Raw genomic sequence first — 20,573 nt, 5'->3', positions numbered from 1 at the left:
CCTTTACAAAATGGAGTACCGTTCAAGGAATGACATGGACAGTGTAAAAGGACTATGTGGCTTTGTTCCCCATGGAATGATGGGAGTTGATGTATATGGACTTGGATGTACTTGTTTTTGTTATGATTAAATTATGTTTTCTCTTTGTTATTGGAGAAAAAGTAATCCTTATTGCTTTTCTGGCTGCTGTGGGTTACATTTATAAAATAAAGCGAAGGAAGAAAAGCATAATCCTCGCCTCCGTGTCCTTAATAGAATTGAAACTTACCGTTACGATGCTAGGCAAATTTCGATTTGTAAACAGCACAAAGTAATAAAACCACAATTGGACATAGATTTAAATATCAATTGTGCTGTATTACTGTTTGTGAGTAGTCTCAATTTGTCTAGATGATCAATAATGAACCATTTCATGTTTGTGCTTAACCATAATTAAGCCAGTGCTTGATGCGTTTATGCATCTGCTGTGATGTTCTAGGATTTTTTAATGTTATGATTCAATTTAAAAGTTTAAAGATCCGTTGTATTGTTGTTCTGTTGTATGATAATATTGTGACTATATTGCCAGCTGGGAGCGATGATCAGGGAAAGTGGAAAACCATAAACATCACAGACTGCCACTGAAAATTTGCATTATTTAATTTCAGGAGAGATGTGATATACCATGCCTCTTTGTATCAGAGGCACAATATCTGACGTTTTATTTCTGAAATCTATAGCTTAAAGAGAATAAACCGATAACGAAGAAATTCAGAAATTCTTCGTTTGTCTCTCAGGAACACTGCAAGACTTATTGTGCCATGGGCAGCCCATAGATCAACAAGCATAAGACCAATTTTTATGTCTATATTCCCCAGCAGCTCTTCCCATATGTAAACGGGGGTAGTTTGGGTACTGCAGTAAGAGAATGAGCTGGTACAATTTAAAAAAAATGTTTTACATATATTGATTGCTTAAAAGCCGTAGCCTCTGTGTAGGTTTCAGTCAGATTGTGTATATTACAGTTACTTTTTATTGTTAGCATCTTTTACAGTTTGTATTTATGTGTTTTCCTTTCAGTGATTGGTACTATGTTAGAAGTCCTTTTCTGAAGCCAAAAATAAGCTCCGACATTATCAGTCATCTGTATGAGCTTACAGATGTCCAGTTCGATCTTGCATCAAGAGGATATGATTTGGACGCCTCGTGGCCCACATTTTCCAGGTACGATTTCCTTTAAACATCTCACGTTCATGCTTCTTTAGACTGTGCAATTCAGATTGTTTAATTCATTCATTGTAGTGTGGCTTATTCATTTGACCAGTTAAATTGTTCTGCATTGTTTTCCAACTTTGACCCTAACTGTATGTATGGTATCGAATATTTTCGAAGCCTTTTCAAAGTTAAAAGATGTACTTGAAAAACAGGAAATACAAAACAGTACATGTTGAAACTAAATGAACATTTCCAAAGCCCTTCCAGGAAGAGAAATATGCCCCCTGTTGTCAACTAAGCAATCCAGCAAAATACTATAGTTATCACTGACATTGACCAAAACCATAACTTCTTTTCCCCCAAAAAACTTTTCTTGCAGGCAATTCTCAGCAATGATTAACTTCAATTAGTAGATTTCTCCTTCCTAATCATGTGAAATCAATTGCTGTGGTTGCGCTACAGACCACTTGTGCTTCTGACTTCTCTCCCACATATCTTGAAATTCCCATCTCCATCTGTTAGATTCTGATATCTGTGTTGCTCAAGGCTCGGAAGCAACTTCGCTGTGGCATGCATTACTGTATATGTATGTTATCAAAATAAATCCCAACAATAAGTTATACAATATGTTTAATGTTTTTGAAATGAAATAAGGAATTCATTCAAGCGCACAGCTACTCAAACTATAGTGTCCTGGCGCCTTTGACAACAGTGGAAAGGAGTGAGAGAGACCCCGATTAAAGACTGAAGAGCCACGTTTTCAGGTTCTTCATGAAAGACAGAAGATTTGTATTTGAACTCAAGGCTTCAGGGAGGCTGTTCTACAACTTAGCACCCAGATAGCCGAAGGATCTGCCCCCTTTGCGAGCCAGACATATCATGGGGATGCTGGCCAGGTTGGCATTTGAAGAGCAGAGAGGCCAAAGAAAACCACCTCAGTTTTATCTGGTGTGCACTTAAGCTGATTAATCTTCAGCCAGTTGAAAACTTTTGTTAAGCAAGTCCTAATCTTGGCCCCGTCGAAACCTGACCCCTGTCACACGTAAAAATCAGCTGAGTGTCATCAGTGTAAGAGATGATCTTGGCACCCTCTTCCTCTACCATAGATGCCAGGGGGGATAGGTAGATATTGAAGAGGGTGGGGCTAAGTAAGGATGGAACCCAGGGAGATAACCACATCCAGGAATGGTATCAGTGATGAAAATGGAGGGAGCCAGATGGTCTGAGATCTCTCTTCTAGAAAGGAGGACAGCCATGACAGAGCCTTTCCATGTAGGCCTATGCCCTTGAGCCTTTTCACCTTATACCTGAAATCGCTGTTCCCTATTACATCAATGTAAAATGCACCATGTAATTAATAAATGATAAATATATATATGGTTGCAAAAAACATGTAGATGTGGGACTTTGATTTTTTCCCCTAAATATTTTCTAGTCATGATGAATGTTATCTCTTGGAATTCCACCTGTGCTGGAATTCTCAGGCTAAGTATCTTTAGTTCAGCAGACCATGAATATAGATTAGAGTTCGGCTCAACCTTTGATCCACAGCATTACCAAAAGGCACTGTATTCTACTATTGGCAATTGGAGTAACTTTTTTTCCAGTAAATTGTTGTTTTGAGTGGTGTATTTGTTGATCTGACATCACTCTTTCTCATGATTTTCAGGAAATCATTGGCCTCTCCTGGCTCTTCTGCAATGATGTGGAAACCACCAAGCCGCTGTTCAAGCATGAGCAGTTTAGTGGGCGGATACTTACAGGTATTGACTGTAGTTGACACTCACTAGTAATTGAGATGTCCATTTTAGCAGTGTCACTTGTGCGACTAGGTGTTTGCTGCTAACACTACATAATGCGATGTGGTAGAAAATTGTACATTTGAGGCACATAATCACTGCATTTGGAGATGCCTGGCTTCAAAAAAAACATGTTGTTGTACTTCTCTGGTAATGCTCCATGTGTTTGTAATTCCATACTTCATACATTTGACAATCCTCCTTCATTGAGTTAATAAAGAAGGCTCTTTTAAGTCGTGTTCCTATACTTCCCTGAACGAACACTAAACCTGCATAATGATAGTCAATAAACACCCTCCTCTTATGTTCATATCTTCGTCCGTCTCTACCTGACCCCCTTGGCAGTTGTTCCATCTATTTTCTTTCCTCTTGCAGCTGTTTCATTGCGGTTTGTTTATTTATGTATTTATTTACTTTTTTCCGTATTAAGTAGTTTTGTACAGTGCTGTTTATTGACTTTCGGTAATTTGAGAATACTGGAAATTAGGTGATATATCTTGAGTGAAGGAAGGTTGGGTAAATGATCAATTATGCAGGATGAGCAACCATGTCGAGAAGTCGCAACTCAACTAAATTCAAGATTGTCAGAGTTTCCTAAACTTTATGTGGTTAGGCTCAGGTTTTGGGTTATGGTTAACAGCTCTTCAGTGTCTTGTTCGTTGCTCATCTAAAGATCTGCACCCCTCTTTTACATTGTCGAATGATTGTTGGTGGTCTGATGGGCAGGAATTGAATGTGAGTCTCTGGTTTGTATGTAGTGAGGTGTCAGGTTTCTGCTGGCTTTGTGGACAATGCACAATACCTTGAATTTAACTCTATCATCTTCTTGAAGCCCTGGATGTTCTTGAGTGTAGCTGTGATTTTGAACTCATTGAGTATAAATGACTCACAGATTTTATACCAATGACCCTGTGCCTTATATACCAATTATATGCTGATATCCTCTCTGAAACAATGCACAGCCTCTCCAGGCAATGATTCAGTACATTATAGAATGATTAGGAGCCACCAGACCTGAGAACCTGGCACGTTTCTTCCTAGGTCTCACTGGCTGTCAGATGAATGTTGTGAAGGCTTCTAAGAGCACTGTATCAACTTTGATGGTGGTAACATCCCAAACACTACCCTGGGCTATGCAAAAAGTGATAATAGGCTGGTAAGTCAGCAATGGGAACCTGTATATATGTATTCAATTGGGAAAAAGTGGTTAGACATTTATAATAAATTCATAGCTTCATTTTCAACAAGTGACGGGGTTTCTGAGAGAAGCACTTTTTATGGCTTATGTACACATTTGGTTTTGCCATCGGCCAGTTTTCATTCTGCAGACATAATGGTCGACAAATTCACAAATTTGAGCTACACTTTTAGAATAAAATTGTATTTACTGCATCGCTTTCAAGGCCCATTTTATTCTGAAATACGACCGTTCCAGTGGCTGGTTTTTCCTAGCAAGCTTTTTCTTTCATGCTGACTTCCTTGGAATGTGTTTTTTTTAAAATTCATATGATTTCGTCTTTCATGTCCTTCAAAAAAGCTTTAAAACTTATAAGTACAATCTTGCCTCTCCTAGTCCTTGAGATTGTTCTCAAAATGGTTTCTCAAATTTGCGGACAAAACCTCAGTGGGGCCAACAGACGCCTGTAATAAGGCTCCGTGTGGGAAGCACATCAATTAGCTCTGCTGCAGAATTGACTTACTAATATTGAAAATTGAGACAGCAGGTACACAACCGGTATAATTAATATTCACTAGATTACTCTCAAAATAATTCAATTTCGAATTCTCAGACTTCTTTTTAAAGTTCACCTTTAATGTTCTCCTGAACTATTGCTTTTCGCTGCAAAAACTTTTTTAAACAATTGTCTTAAATGTTATAATTTAGGAACCATAGCTATTAACCATCACCACTTGTTTTTTATGACATCTACGTGTATTCTGACCCAATAACAAACAGTAGACCATTGTGTCTACTTAGCATATCAAAAATACCCATGTTACTGCCTGCCTTCACCAACCGCCACACCCTTATCATTCGCAATTACAGTTTTGCGGTATTTCCACCAGTATCCACAAATCTTAGCGTGTTTCTGAGGCAGCCTCAGCTAGGGCCAGCAGTAGGTAGCCTAATACCGGTTGGTAACGGCCGAAATTACCGAATTTCGGCCATTACCGACCGGTATTAGGCATTTGAGATGTAGGAGGCCAAATTGAAGAATTCGGTAATTTACCGAATCGGTAAATTACTGAATCCTTAAAATACAGAATCAGTAAATTACCAAATCCGTAATGTAGGGAGCACTCAAGTGAGTGCATTTCTGAGTTGAGGATTCGTTATTTACCACCAACTACAAGTTGGTGGTAAATATCGAAAACCTTTGAAAAAGCAAATTTGTGCTGTTCCAAAAGCGCCATGTGGCAGACATACATACCATCACTCACTCACTCACATCCCCTTAGGGCATGTATGTGTGCCTCATGTGCACACATGCACGATTCAGGGGTGCAACAGGGTGTCAATGTGACACCCTGCCACCCTTGAATATGTGCCCCCTATTACCGATTCGGTATTTACCGAATTGGTAATAGTGAATGACTTCCCATTCATTCCTAAGGGCCTCCCATAGGAATGAATGGCAATTACCGAATCGGTAAATACTGATTCGGTAAGTACCGAATCGTACCGATTCGGTACAAGTTACCGAATAATTACCTACATACTATTCACCTATTCTTAAATACCGAATCGGTAAAATTCCGTATTTAAGAGTAGGTAAATAGAGATTACCTACATATGGCCCTAAGTTGTATATATAAGGATTTCCAAGGCCATGCAGTAGCTCATTTACTTTGCCCATCCCTCTATGCTAAAACATTCACTGTCTCACCCGTGTTTACCAAGGTCCCACTTTGAGAGTACCAATGCCAAAATGAACACTACCAGCTGAGTGTGTTAGGATTTGGCACTGAACAGCCATCCCAAAACTTCAGTCAGAACACTGTGCGCCCTATCCCAGAAGAGTGCAATGAGTTGACATGCCCAAAAGATGTGAACGAGATCTGCCTCCCGCATTCCACATATCGGGCAGCTCAGGGGCGTCTTCTGTCTGTACCTCCATAGGGACTGCTGTGTAGGATATGTCATCTATAAGTAATTGAGTTGCATTATATGGAATGGGCTAGCTATAGCCATTTCTCATACGTCCATCCTCATTTGCACGTTCACCGAGGCCCCTGTCCCACACCCCTCGTAAAGTGCTGAACGTGTCTTTTATTGGCATCTTCTGATACCACAGTATCATAGTTGTTTATTGGTCTGATAAGCTGGAAAGTGTCCGTTTTTTTGTATTCTCTTTTGTTTGTAAACACAATTGTTCTTTACATTTGTAAGTAGGTGTTTTTTGGGTACCTTTGTTTTAATTGCATATTTGAACATTATTGTTTCTGTTCAGTAAAAAAAGTGAAAAAAGTATAAAAGCAAAGGTCTGTTGTTAAATATGGTTTACATATGTCTTTACTCTTTTTTTTAGGCTGAGGATTTTCCAACCAGCATTGATTTTAACAATTCCCTTAGCAATGAGAAGGCAGAGGGTGTGGATGAGATGTGTGTAGAGCTGGACGAATCAGAGCTCAGGCAAAAAGAACTGCAGGACCGACTCCAGCAACTAGAAGTGGAGAATGTGGAACTCCAGCGTACTACAGAACTTCAGAAAGCACAAGCACAACTGGACAAAGATAAGCTTAATAAAATCAAGGAAGAGAATGATCGCCTGACAAAAGAGGCTGAAGAGTTGCAGAAACAACATGAAGCTGTCATCTCCACACAGAGCACTGTTGAGGAGCTTCAGGAATGCCTCAAACTACTTGAACTGAATTTTTCAGAAAAAGAAAGGGAAAAACAGACTCAAATTGAGTTATTGGAATCTAGTAACAAGGACTATGCATCACAAATCTGGCTCCTGAATCAGGAGCTGGAGACTGCCAAAGCTGCTGCAAGCACGAAGGATACGCAAATTGAGGAACTCCAATTGAGGACAAGTGCTACCGAGGAAAAGAACCTTGAGCTCCTTGCAAGAATCAACACCATCTTGAATGAGAAGGAGCAACAATCAACCACGCAGTATGAGTCTGTACTAAAGATTCAAGAATTGTCAGAGAAGTTGAGAGACACAGAAAGGGAAAAAGATAAAGCACTGAAACAGGGAATTGAATATCTATCTCAGCTCAACTGCATAACTGCAGAATTACAACAGAAAGTAGAGGTACTAAATCGTGACGAAATTAAAGTGGATGGGGTGGCATCATCTTTTCCCATGAAGGAGGCTGCACTGGATGGAAGAATGTGCCTTCTTGAGAGCAGCGAACTAGCTCCATGTTTGTCTGCTCCCAATGCCCAACAGGCAATGAATGTGGAAGACAAGTCCATGCTGCAGTTAGAGTCTATACACCCCCCAGACAAGTTTCAACAAGTGACCAATGACAGGGAAACTGCTGAAGGGATGTATGATAACACAGCAGCTGAGCAGAAGGCAGAGATGCAGGGACTTCAGGACCAAATTAAGTTGCTAAACCTCAGCCATTTGAAAGACTTAATGCAGTTTAAAGAGAAGGAGGAAGCACTGAAAATGGAGATGGAAAAGGAGGTTCTTCAAAAGGCCGAGTTGGAAAGGAACCTGTTACATCTGAAGGATGAACTGGTGCAAGCAAAGACATATGCACACACACTAGAAATTGAGAACTTGGAATCAAAGGACGTTTTGCACAGAACTAACACCGAGATGGCAGAACTTGGCATTCAGATCTGCTCCCTGTCTTCTGAGAAAGAGAATAAAGATCAGTTACTAGCACAAGCTTCAGAGAAGCTGAGAGAACTTGAACAGCAGGCAGCAAATGAGAAGGAGCAACTGGAACACGAACTGGTGCAGCTCAAGGAGGCAAATCAAAAAATTAGGGAGAAATTAAAAGAGTTGGAGCAAAGCACCGCGGCCATTCCTGTCTTGCAGAGGCAACTGAATGAGACTCAGAAACAGGCAAATAGTGTCCACGAAGTCAGTAAAGAAGAGATATCCACAGTAAAGTTTCAAATGAGTGCTGAAATATTGAAGTATGAAGACAAACTCAAGGTAATTAATGGATATCCCCAACAAAAATGTATTTAAACTTGCAGTGGGTGCTTTGGGATATCCCACCCTGTCTGTGTACTTGCTGTTTCCTTGTCACAAAGAGTACCCTCCAATCACATGTACTTTAGCATAACTCATTGCTCACATCAGTTACAAATATTAACTATGTGAGGAGAGAGAATCAATATATTTTTTTAAATGTTAATGCCTTTATTACCTACATCTTTTCTGCAGCTCTTGACCTCTCAAGGTAGCACATCCCATCGGACTATATAAATGTATATTGTAACTTTTATCAAGCTCAGCCCCAACCCTGTGAGAAGCAATAGGGCACTTTAACATATCCCTAAATGAAAATAATTAACATTACATGTGGTGAAAATAAAAATGTAAATGGAATAGAATAAATAATCTTGTCATTCAAAGCGCAGGTGAAATCCAAAACCAGCTTCAACAAAACAGACACTTAAAGCTAAGGTGACACCAGTGCTTGCTTTGCACAGGGCCCATCTTGTGAGGCCACTTCACCCTGCACCACCCATTGTCCCTGCCAGTGCTGCCAATGACAGAACCAATACAAGTACTAACCATCGCACTCCTACAATTGCGGCTATTCAAATTATTCCTGGCCACCCAAAGCTATAATAATGGTGTGAGCGATTATTTATTTTCAATGTAAATTGACTTATTACACATTGTTGTTGTGCTTTTCTCAAAATTTGACAAACAGAACCACCATGTGGTGACTTTCACTAGAGCAGGCGCTGACAATTAAGTAGCACTGCAGAGCACCGTAAACCACTAGTTCAAATTAAGCACTGTGTCACACAATCCACAAAATCAACAAACACAATAGCAGCTGAATTCCACAGCTGTAGAATGCTTCATTCAATTTCTTGGAGATCTGAACTCAAGCACAATGTATCAAATGTATTTAACCCTGGAGATATTTTCAGCTAGAGCTTCTCCACCATTTGACTTGGCTTCAGCATGATTAGTGCATTCACTGGCTTCCAACAGAATTTTAACGGAATACTAGTGCACAATGGAAGTCTGTAGGGGGGGAACAAAACCAGGGTAAAGTTTGACCCAACTCCAGGAGTTTGTATGTAGGGAGTGAATAATGTAATAAGAGAGCCTCCATTGTCTACAGTCTATTCAGGAATGATGCAACCAGGAGATGCGTACATGTTTCAAACAAACATTGCCAAAGCCAATAAGTCTGAGCTTTTGCATAGCTGTAGTACATCAAGTCCTCCTAAGATGTTCCTCTCCAGTAACAAGCAATAGCTTGAAGTCTTTAATAATGCTTGAGGCCCTCATGGCTTTACTTGATTTCCTTCTTTAGTCAAAAGCAGCTGCTTACAAAATATTTACAAGGCTGAAGTGCCACAGTGACAAGAAGTTACCAGATGCCCCTAGATGCAAGTTTGATAATTTCTTCACAAAGCTAAGGTGTTGCAGTTTCAGCATATACATTTGTATACATACTTTTGTGACTTGAATGATTTGGCCCCTTTTTTGTGTGTTGACTGTTATGGATGAAGAAGACTTTTCAAGACCGCCAAGCCTGTTGATTCGAGAGGTCGTGCAGGGGTAGAGACGACATGCCAGATCTCTTCAGCATCCCTCCTGAGCTATTGCCTGAAAAGGCTTTCTTGCCAGAGAGTCTCGATTCCGGCCTCAAGATCGAAGACCTCCCGCCGGGTCAGCAGGTCGTGGGTACAGCACCCTCCCCTCTCACCCCCACACACACTCAACACAGCTCCGAGTATCCACCCCACAAGGGTAGCTCAGCCACTTTAGACCCACAGAGACAGACTTCTGGGCCGCCACTGCCTTTGGGCAATTGTTGGCACTGGCCCTCGACTTCGGAACCTTCTCCCAGCTTTAGTTTGGCACCAAAGAAAATCCTAAAGCCGACATACTTGGTGCCACCCGCTACTAGCTCGGCACCCTCCCAGCAGTTGGATCCGAAATGGTCGGCACCAAAACCCTGGTCGGTCCAAGTGCTGAAGCATATGGTGCCGATGAGAAGATCGGCCGTCGAGCCAGATGAACCAGTCCTCCAGAAACTCTAGGATGAACTGGACACTCAACAGAGGCAGATTGTCATCTACCTCCAGATGGGCCAAACTCTCAGGCCCTTTCCCCTGACAGCTGAGCTTCAAGGAAACTCTGGAACCCCTAGCACGACCCAACCAGCTGAAGAAGCACAACAAAGCCACCAGTCCCTTCCTTAGCCTGTTCTCCCTCTCCTCTCCACTTCACCTCCCAGACCTTCATGGGGTAGAAATGCACAAGGAGCCTGCCGAAGAGGGTTTCCACTTTGAAACTCTTTCCTCTGCTCACGGTTCCACGCGTACCTTGCTGAAAGGTTTGATCAAACTCGTGCCTGCTATTTTCAAGGAGCCGGTTAAGCCTCAAGTTATCCCCCCACATCTTCCCTTCCGAGTTCCCTTCAGACCCCTTTAACGTTAGTGACCAACTCCCTCCTGATTCCCTGGTGGTGCACTCCTCCCATAAATGGGTAAACTCACAAGGTACCGGTGATACCCTTCCACTAGACAAAGTAAATGCATAGACGGTGCTAGCAATGGGGTTATGGCACAGTCTGCCAATCATTTGCATATTGCTAATTCTAACGTCTTGCTTTCCAAGTATGACTGTGCCCACTGTGATGAGATCGAGGAGCTATTCTAACATCTCCCAGAATAGCAGCGTAAAAAACGACACAAGCTGTTCTCAGAGATCAAGCTGATTTCCAGAGTCACCATTAGGTGTGCCTTAGATGCTGTTGATAGGGCTGCTTGGTGCATCAACTCCAGCATACTCCTTTGCAGACATGCATGGCTCCATGTCTCCGGCTTCAAGCCAGATGGTCAACATCTCATCAACCTGCCCTTGGGGGAATATCTCTTCAGGCCCCAGGTTGATTAGATGTTGGGGAAAATTAAAAAAAGGCACAGGTGGCTAATGTCAGAGGTACCCTACAGAAGGAAATCTCATCTGGGTCCTTTCACAACTCAAAATATCTTGGTGCGCCCAGAACCACCTCCTACTTTCCACATCCGGCCTCTGTTCTTGTTGTTGTGGCACCCTTTCTCTTAATTCTTTGTAGATTTAAACAGAGCTAAATAATTAGAATACGATCTGTTAGGCAAAAGTGCTCCAAACTATTGGACAGTGGCAGAGAGCAAGCCTGCTTCATGGTGTCCGCGAACTAGATGGAAGTGGGAGACCATATTGAAGTCAGCAGACTGGTCTAATAGGAGCAGGGCACAGCCTTGCCCTGATCTATTTCTGTCAGCCACCACCAGTTGGATAGACTCCATGCAATTATTTCCTCTAAAGCTCATTTGGGAAGTGTCCGTTCTAGCACCTTTGCCAAATAATGCAGGCGGGAGATAGGATGATATTTGGAAAAATCACCAGCCTCTGCTCCAGTCTTTTTTTAAAAGAGGCAGCACAGGAGCAGATTCCAGCAAGACGGGAAGCCAGCCTTATCCAAAGCAAGCCTAAACAACCAGGTAATAAAAGGACTTAGGACTGTGGTAAGTCTAGAGAAGGTAAAATGAGGACAGGGATCCAAAGGAGACCCTGACTTCACCTCCACCATGGCCTTTTCCACTTATTCTGGTTAATGTTCTTGAATTTACCCCAGTGAATAGACTTTCCTGGGTGAAGGTCGACTTCTTCCTGGTCATCATCTTCCTGGGGGATTGAGTCTCTAAGGCAGAGTAGATCTTATCACTCTTGTCATGGAAGAATTTTGGGGTTCTTGACACATCTGAACCGAAATAGGAATATTTTGATTCACATCGATGGGCTGAGATACTTGCTTGACTATCTTAAAGAGTTCCCTGGAGGTGCTATTATTCTCCCCTCGTCTCCTCACAAAATGAGATTTGTTTGCGATTTTAAGTATTTTTTGTAAGAATTTTAAAGCAGCTCTAAATGCAGTGTGATCCAGCGAGGATTTAGAAAAATTTGCCAACGCTGCTCTAATGCCTTATTCTCCTTTTTAGCAGCTCTAAGATGGTTTGTATATCATCTCTCTGAAGAAGAGAATCTCATTGTCTGCCTTAATTTAAGAGGGGCGCATCTATCGAGAGCTTCAACAATTGCAATCTCCAGAACATTGGTGTCAACAGGGATATCAACATTTAAAGCAGGAGCACAAAAGTTGTCTGTGAAAGACTTCAGAGAAACTTTCGTCCAGGGATAGATCTCACTGGCAAGAAACGTGTTATGCGCCATAAATCTGAATTTTAGTAAAATATGATCCGACCAACATACAGGGTCAATAGAAGGAATGGAAATGTGGCAGAAACTTGAAAACAGTAGATCCAGAGTATGTCCTGCTCTATGGTTGCCACCTTTAATCCACTGAGCACTTGCTTCTTGTTCTCTAGATTCCTACTATGCAAGTGGTCCTCCTTCTCCAAGTGGCAATTCAAATTGGCAATCAGAAGAAAATATTCATATTTTGGAACTAAAGGGGAGAATGTTGCCACTAAGGTCGCTGCCAATTTGGCATTATGGCCGGGGAGTCTTTAGATGACTGCTCCTCCCAGAAGCACAGAGGTCTTCCTGGCGAGCTGATCTGGCAGCATCTCAGAACTTTGATCTTACAGCAGAGCAGGGGACTGGCAGATCGCCCTAGCAGAAGGTGAAAAGGAGAGGTCAGCCTTCTCTCCTCCAGAGATTCAGAATCAGTTTAGAATTATGCCTTTTGGACTCAAGAATACCCCTGCCACCTTTCAGAGGTTAGTGAACTAGGTCCTTGCTGTTTTTGGAGGCTTTCAGTGCTGCCTATCTGGATGACATAGCTGTCTTCAGCAGCAGCTGGAAGGACCACCTTTTTTCTCCTCCAGGGACCGCATTACACATGCAGTGTATTTTTCTTCATTGGGCCGAGCGCACCTTTAAAAAGGTGCGCCTTGCGTAATGAAGGAAAATGTGGTACATTATGGGGTTATGCGTTGCCCCCAGGGCAGCCACAAACTTGTGGGGTCAGCGCATTCAAGTGAAAATTCAGAGCGGCTGCTTTACAGCCGCTCCCTTTTTTCAGTGTGCAGGCGGCACCTGCCTACACTTTTGAAGGGGGTTGCTTTAGCGGGAGTACTGTGTAATTACTTGACGAACATTTCAGGGCAATGTAAGCTTGTAAGCATGCAGGGTTGAATTGGTCTACATCTGATATTTAGGATTTAAATAGCACAATGCACTTTATTGTCATATGTTTTTTATTTTTTTTAATTTCCTCTTTTGATGTATTGCAACTTTCTCTGGGTAATGTGTTGAAAATGTGGTCGAGAAAATTCATTATTTGGAAGTAACCTGAACCTGTAGATCCGATAAACCATTTGTAAAATTGTGTTTTTAAAAAGTGTTTACTTTTATGATTCTTTTTGATGAATCAAAATAAAGTTTTATGATGATGGATTAGAGATCCCCTTGCAGTCGGTGGAGTCAGTGACTGCACCCGCCTGCAAGAAGATGTCTCATGGGGTTCATGAGTCCCCCTTTCCTGTGCTAAAGGCCCCTGACTTTTCCAAGGAGTTTATCTTTCAGAAAGAAGCTGCAGAGCATGACATAGGGGCAGTACTTTCTCAACTTAATGAAGAGGGTCTAGACTAACCTGTAGCCTTCATCTCCAGGAGGTTACTCCCAGGAAACAAAGGTGGCATTATATAGAAAGAGAAGCTTTTTCTGTGATCTGGACAATGAAGAAGTTGAGACCATACCTGTTTGGCACTCACTTCCTGATTCAGACTGACCACATGGTCCTCAGGTGACTCATGTAAATGAGGGGTGAGAATCCAAAACTGTTGAGGTGGTCCATTTCTCTACACAGTATGGACCTCAGGGCGGAAAATAGACCAGGGATAGAACACAAAAATGCTGATGGTCTATCCAGGTTTTTCCTCCTTATTGATGAGAACTCCCGAGAAGTTGGTTAGCTCTCCCCACTTTCAGCTGCAAGGGACATGTGTTAGACCTGTCAGCTTAGGGTGGTCTTCCACCAAACATTTTGCTTGCTTACCTCCTCTTTTTGCTGATTCTTTTTTTATTGGTGTTAAGAATGAGCACTTTACTACTTCTGACTAGTTCTAAAATGACTGTGCTTTTTCCCTGAACATGGTAACATTAGTGTATTCACAATTGGCATACTAAATTTACTTATAAGGCCCTTGTAAAGTGGTATACTATTTACCCAGGGCCTGTAAATTAAGTGCTGCTAGTGGGCCTTCTAGGTGAACTGGGGGGTTTGGCCCATATCTACAACCACCTTTGGCCTTAGACAATTGTGTACGCTAAGCAAAATCAGGTGGTTGTGAGATTTAAACACATCTTTACTTATGCATGAAGTACATTTTACACAATAATCATGACCTCAAATTTGTTTTAGTAATGATTGAGCACAAACATTGTTTAAACTTTCGCATTTGGTGCGATAAAAGAAAGGACAATCCACATTCAAACTCAGTGGATATACATTGACAAATATTTGAAAATCATGTGTGAAATATGAAAAGATAAATCAAATATACATTGTGATAACGCAAAAGTTTTATATAAACTAGGCTAAAATTGCATTATCACCAATCCAAGATTTTACAAGACCAGAGCATTACCTTCACAGAAAGTACTCTTAGTAGTGGAACATATAAAGGGTCTAGAGGTATCTAATATGAGTTTCCTATAGTTTCTTTAGACAAATGAATTTATACCTCCATATTGATACTGATTGAACTAGGATACCCTATTGATCCCGGTCTACGCATTTCAAACAAGCACTTTCTTTGGGGATTCTCTTCAGGACAAGGATTTGGTGAATTCTTAGAGGGCCATGTTCACAATTTATTGTGGATTGTACACCACCAATTGTACCGGCCAGGCCATTGGCAACAGTGTTGCCATTGGCTACCATGCGTGGCTGCTAGCGACTGGGTTCTCCAGCACCTGTCTTCTCTGATGGAACATGTCTGTTTAGGGACATGGCTGATTCCACTCTTGAGTGCTTTAAGGAGAGCAGGGCTACCGGTCCTTCTCTGACCTTCTCTGTCCCCTCACTAACCGCAGCTGCTCTAACGCTCCTTCTGCAGTTTTGGCCGAGGTGCACCTTACGGCCAACATGTCCAGCCCTCTCAGCAGTTTCGTAATCGTGGCTGAGGTGCCCCCCACACAGGCGACCGTTGTCAGCATTCCGCTCGCCCTTCTCTCGCAGCCCACTTGGTACGCAGAATCTAGCGATTCTTTTCAAGTTGGCAGGCTATCACTTGGGACAGCCGGGTCCTACAGATAGTTTGCAGGGTTATACCGTACTATTCTTTTCTTCCTCGCTGCCCCTTTCACTGTGTCCCCAATGACTGACCGAGGACCATCTTTCCATTTTGTGGCAGGAATTTCAAGCCCTTTTGGCCAAAGGGGCTTTCGAGATGGTACCTTCTCTTGGATCCCGGTGTCGTGTAGGTATGTTCGTAGTGTGCGGTGGCAGACCGTGTTGAAGGCGGCTGACAGATCCAGGAGTATGAGGGCTGCTGTTTCTCCGTTGTCGAGCAGGGTCCTGATGTCATCGGTGGCGGCAATGAGGGCGGTTTCAGTACTGTGGTTGCTGCCGAAACCGGACTGGGATGGGTCCAGGATGATGATGTCCTTGAGGTAGCGGGTCAGTTGCTTGTTGATGATTTTCTCAGTGACTGTTGCCGGGAACGGGTGCAGGGAGATGGGCCGGAAGTTCTTGAGGTCCTTGGGGTCCGCCTTGTGCTTCTTGAGTAAGGCGTTGATCTCGGCGTGCTTCCAGCTCTCTGGAAAGGTTGCTGTCTCGAAGGAGATGTTGATAGCTTTCCGGAGATGGGGGGCGATGATTGTGCTGGCTTTGTTGAAGACGTGGTGTGGCCATGGGTCAGATGAGGATCCAGAGTGGACGGAGTTCATGATTTTGATGGTGTCATCGTTGTTGACTTTGGACCATGCGATCAGGCGGCTGGTGGTAGCAGCGGTGGGGGTCTCGGTGGTTGGCGGGGCGGTCGTGGCGTTGAAGCTGTCGTGGATGTCTGCGATCTTGCGGTGGAAGTTGGTGGCCAGTGAGTCGCACAGGTCCGGCGAGGTGGGGATGTCATTGGTGTTGGAGCTGGGGTTGGAGAGTACCTTCACGATGCTGAAGAGCTCTTTGCTGTTGTGTGCGTTGTTATCCAGGTGGTTCTTGAATGCGGTCCTCTTGGCGGTTCTGATGAGTTGATGGTGTCTGCGGGTGGCGTTCTTGAGGGCCGTGCAGTTGTCTGCTGATCGTTCGCGGAGCCAGTTCTTCTACAGTTTCCGGCATGTATGCTTGGAGGCCTGGAGGTTTCAGTGAACCAGGTGGCTTTCTTGCTGGTGTGGCTGTTGGAGGGTGTCTTGAGCGGGGCTAGAGTGTTGGCGCAGTCGTCGATCCACTGTTGGAGGTTGAGGGCATCGGTGTCGGTTTCGGTGGGGTCGGCTCTGGGTGAGGGCGGTAGCTAGCTGCTCTTCGGTGACTTTGACCCAGCATCGACGTGGCATCTGTTGGGTGCGGCAGTGTGTGGTGGGCTTCCTGAAGGTCAAATGGACGCAGCAGTGGTCGGTCCAGTGGGGTTCGGTGGTGTGGTTGAAGGAGACATGGGGGCTTGCGGAGAAGATGGGGTTTAGCATGTGACCGGCGGTATGTGTGCGTATTGTCACATGCTGTCTGAGTCTGTGGTAAATATTTTACCGTATACGAGTAAAATGAGAGGCAGAGTCCGGGGTGTCTGAGTCTTTAAGGGCTTTAATTCAGAATGACTCGAGTCAATGGAGATCTATTCCATCAATACAAGGGTTCGGATATGCAAGGGAAGATGTCAGGAAAGATGTCAACGATTTATTAACAGTACATGACATATATAGTAAAATGACACAATGGCAGTGAATACAGTAGGCGTGACAAATGAAATGTATATGATAAGAACACATGTGCGTAGCAAAAAGGCGTGAACATGGGTGTGCACAGAGGCGTGTACTAGAAACGTCACAGAAAAGTGTCACAAGTGGGTGTATGCTTAGAGAATTCTTGCAGAGTCAGCTGAAACCTGTGGCCTGGATGCGCGCGCAGCTAATATGACGTGTGATTGACGTGCATCTGGAGGAAGCTAAGGGTCTGACCTTTAACACTAGTAGAGGAGACAGACGTCTGGCATGTCAGATCGACCCGTCCCTATAACATATCTGATATCTAGTATTTGGAGGATGTTTAATCTAGAGTAAAAGGTCTCTTGGGCAGAAGCTATTCTATACTGAATGTATGCGTGTCTAGGTGCAATGCGCGGAGCCAGCGCCTACCATGGTAACGGGAGCAATGAATTCCATGAGGGAGGACAGGAAGGCTTGGCCCTTGCTCTGCAGTCGGGGATATGTTTACCTGTTTCACTAGACAGGAATGTGTTTTCGAGGAGGCTGAGCGGGCTACACTGATAACTTGAAGGCACAATACTGTTTGGCAGGCAGGCTAGGCCGAGCCAAGCACCGCTTCGCTTGGCAGGAAGTAAGGCAGAGGTCAGGGATGCACCTCATCTCCACGTTGCAGCTTTCGGAGACAAAGACAGAAAGTGGTTCAATGGCAGGAATCAGGGCCTAACTCGGAAGAGCCAGGAAAACGTGAAAGTGCACCATGTAAAGACGGTGGCACGGCATACTTAGGAACTGAATTATCGATCCATCCATGGTGGATCTGATAGAGGACATGTTAACGTTGGACGCAAATGTATTTGCGTCTTCAGATTCGGTTGCGGAGGGAAGTTACATGCACTTTTAACTCGTACATGGAGACGATGGGGTACTCGTTAGGGGACATACCTGACTATAAAAATTTCAATTACCTCATTCCCTCCTTGTCCCCTACGGACCCATTAGGATATATCTATTTTCATGAGACCATCTATTTGTTCATATAACATCATCTGTTCTTCTTTCTTTAATCGGGAATGGGAACGTGAACTTGAGCGGGGAATACAGGCTGTGGCGCACAAGCCGCAAATCGCTGGCCCACATTGAAGACATAAACAACAACTGAACACAATGGCCAATATAATCCCTAGGAATGACAATAGCTTCCATCCCCAGGCTGTTATTACACTCCAGAGCCAACCGGACCAAGTCCAGGAGCCTGGGTTCTGGTGTATCTGATGGGCAATTTCGTGAAGTCTGGTAATAGCTTTATAGACTGAAGGCGCGTTATTTGGAATAAACACGCAACAACTAGATCCGATGACTCTACAAGCTCCGCCCCTATCGGCCAGGATGACGTCAAGGACAAGGCGGTTCTGAAGAACAACAAGTCTCATAGCAGACTGCTCCTCTGTTAAGTTGCCCAAAGCTGAAGTAGTCTCATTCACTACTGCTTCGAGAATTCGGGTTAATTTGCGTATCAGTTTACTGTTGGAGACAGTGCCTAAATAGGGAAAGAATCCTTTATTGAAATCTGTATATTGTTCCCATGCGGTTTCAGTAAAATCAACTAATGGAAGATCTCTTTTGTGCCTAACAAGATTGAGACGGGAATTCCTGTGATAATCAGATGGGGCTAGAAAAACTGGTGGCAATAAGAATGCAATGAAACAAGTACCATCCCAGTCTAGAGGTAAACGTACATAAGCTGTATGACCACAAATGAAATAGGAATGTCGGGAAGCTTTGAATGTAGACTTGCCTTCATCACTAAATTCGACCACAGTAGTGCAATCACTATGGCCTAGGTGTACTGAACCATTCTTTCTGACGCATAATACACCCTTAGCTGGTAAAACTGATATGGATGGCAAGTCTGGACTAGTTTCTGACTGAACATTTAGAATCATGAGATTGAGTGTAAAATTGCCTAATCCATACACTTCATTTTCTAGATCGGTCCCTGTCATTTGTGGAAGACCTTTTTCATCTGGGAAACATGCTTTGTTCATGACGGTGTTCAGGTTCCCCCATATCCATTTGCCTTGGGAAACCCTTGATTCAGTGTCTAAAGAGGATATTAAACTAAACCATGCACCACAGGAACCATTGTGTGAAAACGGGTAAGGAAAGAGGGGCAGAGCTCCCTTATAGTTCTGATAGGGAGGGAGTCGGCCACATATCCAACAGTTAGTAGCATTGTTGATCTGGTGTGAATGGTGTAACATACGAATGAATGTATTGTTGCGCAGCGCAAGTCGATAAGACAATTCGTGTGGAGGTAGTTCACTAAACGTGTGCTCTGCAGTATCATTAGAAAAAGAATGTGCAATCGGAAAGTACATGTACAACATCAAACTGATGCCAATTAACGTAAGACTCAGAAGAAACAATAATCAGGGTGCAGATGCACCTACTACGGAGATTTTTACAGTAATGATTTCTTTTCAGGATCTCCTGTCTATCTCTCTCTCTATTTGGGTCTAACTTGTACATTGTCAGAAACTGCCTAACCGCTTCACCCGAGGGGGACTTAAACAATTAAACTGTCTGACTTACTAGACCTCAATTTCTGGCGATACTCCTCTTGGGGAGTTTTCTCTAGAAGGGGGAGTTTTGTATCTGTCTCTGGTATGTGAGAGTTCTGAGAATCAGGGTTTGGCGGAAGTCCATGGAATCTTTTCACATGACTGGAGTGCACCCAGCCCTTCCGCCCCTCCAGCTTAACAGCAGTCCTGGTTGTTAACAAAACAATCTTCGGCTCCTTCCAGCGGGGCTCCAAAGGGCTCGTCCTGTCAAAGTTCCGGACGACTACAACATCTCCCGGGACCAGTTCATGTGGCTTCACCTCGGTGTTGTCTGGGAAGGCTGCCGCGGCCTGTGAACGACATGATTGTAGTGCAGACATCAAGGAAGCAAGGTAATCTGTCAGCATAGTACTATCAACATCAGTGATTTTTCGCGGCAGAGGCGTCCCCCACATATTAGGAGGTCTACCGAAGACCACCTCATACGGGGATAGCCCTGTCCTAGAATGGACTACCATTCTCATATAAAAAAGAGCAACTGGCAATGCTACTATCCAATCTACGCCTTTCTCTTTACACACTTTGGCAAGGCGAGTTTTCAGAGTCTGATTGTGTCGCTCCACGAGACCTGCTGCCTCTGGATTCCGGACACAGTGAAACTTCCACTGGTACCCCAATAGAAGCGAGACCTGCTTCATAAGTTCAGATGAGAATGGCTGACCGTTGTCCGAGTACACGACACGGGGCAAACCGTACCGCAGGAAGAATTCACAAACCAACTGCTTGGCAGTGGTCGGAGCAGTGTAATCTGGGACGGGATATGCTTCTGTCCATCGGGATAGGGCATATACAACTACGAGGACATACTTGAATCCTCGGCATCTTTCCATCTGGATATAATCCATCTGGAGGACTTCAAAAGGATAGTCTGGAGGATGGAATCCACCTTGCTCTACGGGAATCCCTTTTCCTGGATTGAACTG

The 20,573-nt window shown here is 43.6% G+C and overlaps 1 protein-coding gene across 6 annotated transcripts in view; it reads left to right on the top strand.

Moving 5' to 3' along the window:
• FYCO1 (FYVE and coiled-coil domain autophagy adaptor 1) overlaps positions 1 to 20,573 on the top strand; it is a 917,765-nt gene that overhangs the window by 347,082 nt on the left and 550,110 nt on the right. For all 6 annotated transcript variants that reach the window (XM_086964932.1, XM_086964931.1, XM_086964930.1 and 3 more), the window contains exons 6-8: positions 1,060 to 1,203; positions 2,864 to 2,957; positions 6,524 to 8,116. In XM_086964932.1, the coding sequence (XP_086821058.1) occupies positions 1,060 to 1,203; positions 2,864 to 2,957; positions 6,524 to 8,116 (1,831 nt within the window). The remainder of the gene's footprint in view (positions 1 to 1,059; positions 1,204 to 2,863; positions 2,958 to 6,523; positions 8,117 to 20,573) is intronic.

The sequence above is a fragment of the Lissotriton vulgaris genome, chromosome 4_1 (assembly GCF_964263255.1).
Source record: "Lissotriton vulgaris chromosome 4_1, aLisVul1.2, whole genome shotgun sequence".
NCBI classification, from domain to species: Eukaryota; Metazoa; Chordata; class Amphibia; order Caudata; family Salamandridae; genus Lissotriton; species Lissotriton vulgaris.
This window is presented reverse-complemented; position numbering and strand designations above follow the sequence as displayed.